Genomic DNA, 10,133 nt, shown 5'->3' on the forward strand with positions numbered 1-10,133 from the left:
TTCTCATCTCTCTCCGTTCCTGTCTGTCTGTCCCTGTCTATCCCTCCCTCTGACTCTGTAAAAAAAAAATAATAATAATAAGAGCCACAAAAAGAAATAGTTGAAAATAATTTTTTTAATTTTTTTTTTTTGTTTGTTTGTTTTAGAGAGAGAAAAGAAGGAGTGGGGAGAGAGAGAATGATTTGTTATTTATGCACTCATTGGTTGACACTTATATGTGCCCTGACTGGGGATCTAACCTGCAACCTCAGCATATGGGGATGACACCCTAAACCAACGTGGCCAGGGCCTGGTTGAAAATAATATTAATAATTTATTTTTTAACATGTGCTATCTAAAATATTTCAGGAGATAATCCATATAAAAATTATTAATGAGCTATTTCACAATCAATTTTTTTAATTTTTATCCAGAAGGAGAGAGATAGGAGGGGAGACAGATGAGAAGCATCAACTCGTAGTTGCATCACTTTAGTTGTTCATTGATTGCTTCTCATATGTCCCTTGATGGGGGCCGGGGGGCCGACTCCAGCCGAGCCAGTGACCTCTTGCTCAAGCTAGAGACCTTGGGCTTCAAGCCAGTGACAAGGAGATCATATCAATGATCTCACGCTCAAGCCAGTGACCTCGCACTCAAGCTGGCAGCCTTGGGTTTCAAACTTGGGTCATCAGTGTCCCGGGTCAATGCTCTATCCACTGCACCACTGCCAGTCAGGCATCAAAATCTTTACTTTTTTTTATATTAAGTCTTCCAATATCTGGTGTATGGTTTGACTCAGCATATCTGGTTTAATGAGCCCCATTTAAAATGTTCAGCAGCCACACGTGGCAGCAGCTGACACATCAGAAAGCATAGCGAAGGCCCTGGCCGGTTGGCTCAGTGGTAGAGCGTCGGCCTGGCGTGCAGAAGTCCTGGGTTCGATTCCCGGTCAGGGCACACAGGAGAAGCGCCCATCTGCTTCTCCACCCCTCCCCCTCTCCTTCCTCTCTGTCTCTCTCTCCCCCTCCTGCAGCGAGGCTCCATTGGAGCAAGGATGGCCCGGGTGCTGGGGATGGCTCCTTGGCCTCTGCCCCAGGCGCTAGAGTGGCTCTGGTCGTGACAGAACGACGCCCCGGAGGGGCAGAGCATCGCCCCTTGGTGGGCAGAGCGTCGCCCCCTGGTGGGCATGCCGGGTGGATCCCTGTCGGGCACATGCGGGAGTCTGTCTGACTGTCTCTCCCGGTTTCCAGCTTCAGAAAAATACAAAAAAAAAAAAAGAAAAAAAAAAAAGAAAGCATAGCGAGAGAGGGTTATTCACTTAGTGGGTGCCGCCATTTTAAGGCTGTCAGTTTCAGATCAATAGTGCCCGAAAAATACATGCCTACTGTGAACAGGGGTTCAGGCCAAAACTTGTCCACATGCCTACTGTGAACAGGGGTTCAGGCCAAAAATGTTCACAGCAGAATTATTCATAACAGCCAAAAGGTGGAAATAACCCAAGTGTCCATCAGCTGGTGAGCAGATAAACACATTGGTCTTTCCACACACTGGAATATTACTCAGCCACGAAAAGAAGTGAAGCACTGACACTTGCTACAACACAGATGGACCTTGAACACATGGTGCTTAGTGAGAGAACCTAGACACAAAAGGCCACAGAGTGTGTGATTCTACTTATATGAAATGTCCAGAGCAGGCAGATCCAGAGACAGGAAGTGGGGAGGTGGGTGGGGAGTGATTGCTTATAGAAACAGTGTTTCTTTTGGGGGAGATGAGACTGTTCTGGAACTTTGGTAGTGGTTGCATCAAACTAAATACACAAGGTTCCCCAAGAAGATAAAAAATTAACAACTACAGAAATAATCTAGGGCCCTGGCTGGTTGGCTCAGTGGTAGAGCGTCGGCCCGGTGTGTGGAAGTCCCAGGTTTTATTCCTGGCCAGGGCACACAGAAAAAGTACCCATCTGCTTCTCCACCCCTCCCCCTCTCCTTCCTCTCTGTCTCTCTCTTCCCCTCCCGCAGCCGAGGCTCTATTGGAGCAAAGTTGGCCCAGGCACTGAGGATGGCTCCATGGCCTTCGCCTCAGGTGCTAGAATGGCTCCGGCCGCAGCAGAGCAACAGCCCAGATGGGGCGAGCAATGCCTCCTAGTGGGCATGCCGGGTGGATCCCAGTTGGGCACATGCGGGAGTCTGTCTGACTGCCTTCCCTCTTCTAACTTCAGAAAAATACAAAACAAAACAAAAAGAAAGAAATAAGCTAGAATTGAGGTTAACAAATCACACCCTCCAGGTCAAATCTGGCCCACCAGCTATTTTTATACATGCTGCTAACTAAGAATGGTATTTACATACTTTAATGGTCGAAAAGAAGTTAAAAAGTTTTTATGACACATGATAAGAACTGAAAGTTGCAACTTGAACATGAAGGTTCACAGAGGTGTTATTCATGATAGTTAAGAGGTGGAAACAACCCAAGTGTCCATGGGCAGATCCAGACAAAGGAATATTATTCATCCTTAAAAAGGAAGAAAATTCTGGCCCTGGCCAGCTGACTCAGTGGTAGAGCATCAGCTCGGTGTGTGGATGTCCTGGGGTCAATTCCCAGTCAGGGCACACATAAGAAGCAACCATATGCTTCTCCACTCTTCTCCCCTTTCCTCTCTCTCTATCTCTCTCTTCCCCTCCCGCAGCCAAGCTCCATTGGAGCAAAGTTGGCCCAGGTGCTGAGGATGGCTCCATGGCCTCCGCCTCAGGTGCTAGAATGGCTCCAGTTGCAACTGAGCAATGCCCCAGATGGGCAGAGCATCGCCCCCTAGTGGGCATGTGGCTGGATTCTGGTCGGGCACATGCGAGAGTCTGTCTCTCTGCCTCCCTGCTTCTCACTTCAGAAAAAAAAAGGAAGAAAATTCTGACCCATGCTACAATCTAGATGAACCCGAGGACATCATACTCAGTGGAGTATGTCAGACACAGGACAAATATTAGCTGAATCCACTCATAGGAGGTCCCCCAACATTGTGAATGTACTAAATGCCACTAAATTAGACACTTTACAATGTTCAGGTTAAAAAAGTAAATTCATGTTATTTATATTTTACCACAGTTTAAAATATATATATACTGGCACAAAACTAGTACATAGAGCCTTTCCCTGCCTGAGAAGGGAGGAGGGGAATAGTTCTATGCAGACTTCAGGAAGTAAAGAGATTAAGCTCTTGTCTAGTCTCAAGGGAGAAGGGATTAAAACCAGGTGCAGAGGGCTTTAGAAAAAATACTGGAGGATGGCAAGAGCTATTCGCCCAGGATGAGACAGGACTGCATTTCTCTTCAGCCACTGCACGAACTGCCAGATTAAAAAAAAAGAAAAAAAAAGATTTAAAAATCAAAGGCCATGTACTTAATTTCTATCCCCAGCCAATGACAGTTTAAAAATATGAATGTATTGAGCTTTTGAAAGAGAGGTTTGCAAGGAGAGGAGAAAAAGAGAAGGTACAAAGAGAGGGCTGGCTACTCACCTTCCCACCATTATGTCCTCTGTACCCGTTTCCTCATTGGTGAAATTGTCTTGTCAGTTAGTCCAGAGGTTAGTAAATTCTTCCTGCAAAGAGCCAGACAGTAACTATTTTAGAGTTGTATGCCAGATGGTTTCTTTCAAAACTAAGCTGCAGGAAGGCAGCCAGAGACAGTACATAAATGAATGGACGTGATTTTGTGCCAATAAAACTTTAAAAGAAGCAGTGGGCCAAATGTGGCCCTCGAGTTGTAGTTTTGCTGACCACTGAGTTGGCTAGGTTCAACGGCTATAACAGAGACTCCAAGTGACAGCTGCATTAAAAAAAAAAGTTTCTTGGCCCTGGCTGGTTGGCTCAGCAGTAGAGCATCAGCTGGTGTGTGGAAGTTCCAGTTTCAATTCCTGGTCAGGCACACAGGAGAAGTGACCACTTGCTTCTTCACAACCCCTCTTCTTCATCTCCTGCAGCCATGACTGAAATGGTTCAAGCAAGTTGGCCCCAAGCGCTGAGGAAGGCTCCATGGCTTCGCCTCAAGCACTAAAAACAGCTTGGTTGCCAAGCAACGGAGCAGTGATCCCAGATGGGCAGAGCATCCCCTGGTAGGGGGCTTGCCAAGTGGATCCTGGTCAGGGCACATGTGGAAGTCTGTCTTTGCCTCCCTGCCTCTCATTTAAAAAAAAAAAAAAAAAAAGTTCCTTTTTCAAGTAACAGTTCCAGTGTAAGCAGCTGAGTGTGGTCTGACTGCTTCAGTTTCAGGGATCCAGGCTCCATGTCTTGTTTTTCTGCCTGTGTGGTTCATCATGGTGCACCCATACCCACATTCTAGTCAGTAGGGAGAGAATGGGGAGGGCTCACCTCTTTCCTTGAAGGATACAACCCAAAATTGTACTCATTAATTTGGCTTGCACCCCATTAGCCAGAACTTAAGTCACATGGCTATCCCTTGCTGCAAAGGAGGCTGGGAGATACAATCTTAGCTGAGCAGCCATGTGCCATGTGAGAAGTGGAGAGTGGTTGTGCAAGAACCTAGCAGTCTTTGTTACAAATGGGATTTTGATTCTTTTCATTGTTTTTCGGTCCTCAGCCAATTTCAAGCGCCCAGTGGTGATCCTGGGACCCGTAGCAGACATTACTATGCAGAAGTTAACTGCTGAGATGCCTGAGCAGTTTGAAATTGCAGGTGAGAAACCAAGTTCCTTAATAATTCTGTTGGTGAATCATTTCACAACCCCTTCCTAGCCCCTGGTGTTTGAGGGTAAGAGTTATAACATGAACCACCGGAACCCCTTCTAATACCCAGGCCAGACATCCTCAATCAAACTTGGCACTCTGGCAGGTTGGAGCTTCAGAATTCTTAACACAGTTCACCAGACAGCCAATGCCAATTGAGCCAATGTGCCAACTGTTTCTTCCTTTACTCAGGAGATTTGTTTACTGAGCTAAGTAAGACACAGCATCAAATCAAAATACACAAGATCCCCCAAGGAAACCAAAAATTAACAACTACAGAAATAAGCTGGAACTGGGGTTAACAAATTTCATCTCCCAGCCCAAATCTGGCTCAACAGCTATTTTTATATAGCTTGCTAACTAAGAATGGTATTTACATATTTTAAATAGTTGAAGTTAAAAATTTTTTGTGATACATGAAAAGAACTGAGAGCTGCAACTTGAACATGAAGGTTCACAGCAGTGTTATTCATGACAGTTAAGAGGTGGAAACAACCCAAGTGTCCATGGGCAGATGAATGGATAAACACAATGTGGCCCATCCAGACAATAGAATATTTTTCAGCTTTAAAAAGGAATAAAATTCTGACCCATGCTACAACCTAGATGAACCTGAGGACATCATGCTCAGTGAAATAAATCAGACCCAGGACAAATATGATCTGATTCCACTGATAGGAGGTCCCTCGAGAAGTCAGATCCATAGAGACAGGAAGTAGAATGGTGGGTGCCACAGGCTGTGGGAGGGGGATACGTTAATGTTTTACGGGGATATGGTTTCAGTTTGGGCAGATGAGGAAGTTCTGAAGATGGATGGAGGCGATGGCTGCACAGCAGTGTGAATGTGCTGAATGCCACTGAAGCTTGAAAGCAGCTTCTTTTTAGTCACAGCCTGAGCAAAGGCCTAGAGTCAGGACCAAGCCTGGGAGAGCGATTGTCTGAAGTACAGACTGCATAAGGCTGTTGCTCCTGTCAGTCATTGGCTCCATGACTCTGAGCTGGTGACCTTATGTCCCTGAGGCTGTTTTCCCATCTGTCAGATGGGCTAGTAACAGCCGACCCTCCTCATGAGAAAGTGAGAGTGAAATGTAGAAAAGAAAGGCTCTTAGCATAAGTAACTTTTAGCAGAACTTTACTTTCTCTAAAACAAAGAGTCTTTCAGCAGAACTTTTATTTTCTTAAAGATTCCCTTACCCCTGGCCTTGAGGCTAGTTTCCCAGGCTGTAGTCTTGAGATAGTTCTGCAAGGTTGCAGATGTTCCCAGAATGTTTCTCCCTGAATTAATCCTATAGATAAGCATTGTGAGAGCTTGTTTCACTGCTTTGTTTTACTGCTAGGCTTCCCCTCTTCCTCATCCCCCAATCAGCGTGTAATTTTGTCTTTAAAAGCTGACTTCAAACTGAGTTCAGGGCCGCATGATTTGAATGACTTAGGTCTCTCTGTGGTTGCCAGCTTTAAAATAAAGACTCCTTTATTTGGCTACTTAATTGTGTGGCAAAACATCTGTTTCTCACTATTCCGATACAACAAGAGCTGAGATCAAGAGTCTGATCAGGTGGTAGCACAGTGAGTAGAGTGTTGGCCTGGGACGCAGAATCTGGGACCCAGGTTTGAAACCCTGAGGTGTCCGGCTTGAGCGTGGGCTCATAGGCATGACCTCATGGTCACTGGTTTATCCCAAAGGTCTCTGGCTTGAGCCCAAGGTTGTTGGCTTGACCAAGGGGTCACTCGCTCTGCTGTAGCCCCCTGATTAAGGCACATATGAGAAAGTAGTCTCATTTCTCTCCCTTCCTGTCTTGCCTATATGTCCCTCTCTGTCTCTGTCACACACACACACACACACACACACACACACACACACACACACACACACAAAAGAGGGAACACAGATCAACAGCATTGGGCAACAGGAGCTGCTGCTGCTGCTACTGTTAGGATTCCTCTCAAGGGCAATGGGGAGCTAAGGTGGGTTCTTGAACAGGGGAAAGGCAGGTAGACATGAATTTGAGGGGCTAAGGGACTACCCACCTGAAGATGCTGGTTGCTTCTCCCCTCCAGAGAGTGTGCTGAGGACCAACAGACCATCTAAGATCATCAAACTGGATACTGTGCGGATGATTGCAGAGAAAGTAAGCCGGGATCTGCTGTGGGTCCCATTTCATGGATGGGGTAACTGAGACCAGGCATCCAACCTGTTTTCTCCCTGTGCCCTGCAAGTGTGGTTTCCCACAGAGCCGCCTTCAGAGACTTTGTGATGTGGGGGATTGGGGGGACAGAGCCTGCCCAGAGTCACACAGCAACAAGCAAGCCCTGGGAAAAGGCAGAGAGACTTAAATGGGCTCTGGTGCTCAAGGCACTATGGCCTAGGTTATCACCAACCCCCACCTCCAACTTGCTGGCCTATAGATGTGCATGGCTGGGGTCCACTCTGACCTGGCTCTTAATTTCCCTCTGATACTTCATCTGTTTCTTTTGGCCTTTTTCTGTTTTTCTTTCCACTCTCTCCCTCTCCAACTGCCTCCACATGAGCCCTGCCCAGGACAAGCATGCGCTTCTAGATGTGACACCCTCGGCAGTTGAGCGCCTCAACTACGTGCAGTACTACCCCATTGTGATCTTCTGTGCCCCCGAGAGCCGCAAGGCCCTCAAGACCCTGCGCCAGTGGTTGGCGCCAGGCTCCCGCCGCAGTACCCGCCGTCTCTACGCACAAGCCCAGAAGCTGTGGAAGCACAGCGATCACCTCTTCACAGGTAGGGCAGGAGTGGGAGTCCTGGGGTAGGTGGTGGGTCGGGCCTGAGTCACTAGGCCCACGCTAACGCCCCTTCCCTGCAGCCACTGTCCCCCTGCATGGCACAAGTGATAGCTGGTACCAGGAGCTCAAAGCCATTATCCGAGAGCAGCAGATGCGGCCCATCTGGACAGCCGAGGACCAGGTACCTGGCCAGGGTTTGGAGCCTCTATCTGGATTTAGGGCTAGGTCAGGGGTCAGGGGCATGGCCAAGGCCAAGATTTGACCTGAGATTAGGATCTGGATCTCATACCTGAGGTGACATGGGATTGAGGACTCAGTTTGGGGACTTGGGATGGATTCAAGGGTTGGGGCTCAGCCATGAGCCAAGCGAGGGGTCAATGATCAGAACTCACCCTAGGGTCAAGGGTTAAGCCTCACCTTGAAGGCCAAGGGTCTTACCTGGTTTGGGACTGGAGTTTGAAGATGGTGTCCTGGGCCAGGGTTTGGACTGAGATCCAGGAGGGCCTGGCTGGGCATTTTGACTCAGCGAGGCCACACCCACCCCACAGCTAGATACCTCCCTGGAGGACAACTTGGACCTCCCTCACCGAGGCCTGGCTGACAGCTCCGCGGATCTGAGCTGTGACAGCCGGGTCAACAGTGACTACGAGACAGATGGTGAGGGCTACACAGACGGCGAGGGCTACACGGATGGTGAGGGTGGGCCTCACACAGACGTGGATGAGGGGCCCCCGGCGCCAGCCCTGGTCCGGTCCTCGGAGCCTGTACTAGCAGAAAAAACCCAGAGCCTGCAGGATTATGGGAGATCCACCGGTCACCAAGGGGCCCAGGTGAGCAGGGTATGGGGCATGGCCCCAGCAAGGGTCTGGGGACATGGCAAACATATGAGGACGCTATTTTCTGCCAGGATATCAAAAAACTGAAACTTCTCTGACCAGATCAATATCTGGGACCTGGACCTAGGCTATATGAACCACTGAATCACTCATAGCAAATATTTTAACCTCTGTACAAGAGTTTCCTTATCTGGGATACAGGGTAGATACTAAAAGATTTACCATATTTCCCCATGTATAAGATACACCCTTTTTGGAAAAATTTGGGGTCTAAAAACGGGGTGCATCTTATACAGTGGTTGTAGTTTTGTTGTTGTTTTTTTACCTGCATTTCCCGCTTTTTCGTGCGGATGAATTGTATGAATTTTATGATGAATAAAACTTGAGTTCAATAACTTTAATAAATTTTTTCAAATTTCGGGCTCCAAAATTAAGGCGTTTCTTATACATGGGGAAATACGGTAACATCACAGGCTGGCTGTTAAACTCTGCACACTTAGCCCAAGTCCTGGCTCATAGTAGTAGTTGGATATTTAACAATAACAAATATTTATTTAGTTTTTACTCTCTGTGGGGCTGCCACAGCACCTGTAGTGCCTGTCTGTGAGTCTGACACTTCTTCCTCCAGACCCTCTCTAAGTAAAACTAAAACTGTACAAATTGATTATGTCTCTGGTTAGAGTGGCACTCCCAGAGGTTGTACAGTGCCCAGACTGCTCAACTGTCCATGGCAGCCTACTTATGGGGCAGGCACTATCCTAAGCACTTCACATACAGAAATTCATTTATAAACTCCTGACAGTAGTCCTCTGAGGAACTTTACAAACAGGAAGCTCAATTCCCCTTTTGATAACAGGCTGGGAGATAGCCAAGGCCTTCCCCCCTCCCAGCCTATTTTCTCATTTAAATTTGGGGATGAGTTCAGACTGTGGTGGGGGCAAGGAGAAAGCCTGTGGACAGCACTGCCCAAGCAGAGGTAGGAACATGGGATGGGGATGTTTACTCACCTGATTTATTATACTTTTGGGAGGAGGGTTAACTTGTTGTCTCCCTCACCAAGGTGGACAGCCACCACCCACAGAGTCAGAGACGACAGGACAGCATGCGGTAAGCCTCAGAACTGAACCCTTTCTCTGGGACTCGGGTTGGATGAGGGTGAAGAGACCTAGAACCAAGCTATGCCTCTGTGGTGCTCCTATGCTGGTGGGCAAGAGGGAGCCAGACAGAGCCACTCTAAGTCCCATGTAGTCAAGGCCATGGGAGTAGGAATCCTCTTTCTTGGAAAGTTTCTTGAAGGAGGGGACATTGGAGCTAGGGCTTTGAGGGCTGTGAAGGAGTTCGTTAATAAGCCCAACCCCCAAATGCCCAGCCTTGTTCATCTCTGCCCACACCCAGTGTGCCTAACAGTGTCAGCCTCAGTTAAAGGTAGGTGAGTCTACACCCTCCCACCCACAGCCTCTCCTCTATGTCCTGTCCCCAGGATATATGCACGGGAAGCTGTGAGGAGAAAGTTTACACAAGCCCGAGAAGCGGAGTCCTCTGACGAAGATGGCTATGACTGGGGCCCAGCCACTGACTTATGACTCCTCCCAGGTGGCCCATCCTCCTTTTCCTCTCTGGAGCTTGAATTTGGTTTCCCATACAGAACCACAAACCCTGCCTCCCTCCACTTGGTCTTTAATAAATATTTTCAAAGCACTGGCTTCTAGTGGCTTCCAGGAAGGACAAGGGTGCCAGAGTTAAGTCCTGTCTTTCCACTCTTAAACCCACACACCCTGATCCAAGACCTTACCCGTTTCATAAGCTTTTAATTTTACATCAGTAA

At 47.8% G+C, this 10,133-nt stretch overlaps 1 protein-coding gene across 7 annotated transcripts in view; it reads left to right on the forward strand.

Annotated features, from left to right (window-relative positions):
- The window catches only part of TJP3 (tight junction protein 3), a 37,215-nt gene extending 27,111 nt beyond the window's left edge, over positions 1–10,104 (forward strand). For all 7 annotated transcript variants that reach the window (XM_066343650.1, XM_066343658.1, XM_066343651.1 and 4 more), the window contains 7 exons: positions 4,575–4,670; positions 6,779–6,849; positions 7,260–7,470; positions 7,553–7,653; positions 8,021–8,302; positions 9,369–9,415; positions 9,789–10,104. In XM_066343650.1, the coding sequence (XP_066199747.1) occupies positions 4,575–4,670; positions 6,779–6,849; positions 7,260–7,470; positions 7,553–7,653; positions 8,021–8,302; positions 9,369–9,415; positions 9,789–9,891 (911 nt within the window). In that variant the 3' untranslated portion in view covers positions 9,892–10,104. The remainder of the gene's footprint in view (positions 1–4,574; positions 4,671–6,778; positions 6,850–7,259; positions 7,471–7,552; positions 7,654–8,020; positions 8,303–9,368; positions 9,416–9,788) is intronic.
- The last annotated feature ends 29 nt before the right edge of the window (positions 10,105–10,133 follow it).

Source organism: Saccopteryx leptura, chromosome 1, assembly GCF_036850995.1.
Source record: "Saccopteryx leptura isolate mSacLep1 chromosome 1, mSacLep1_pri_phased_curated, whole genome shotgun sequence".
Taxonomy (NCBI): domain Eukaryota; kingdom Metazoa; phylum Chordata; class Mammalia; order Chiroptera; family Emballonuridae; genus Saccopteryx; species Saccopteryx leptura.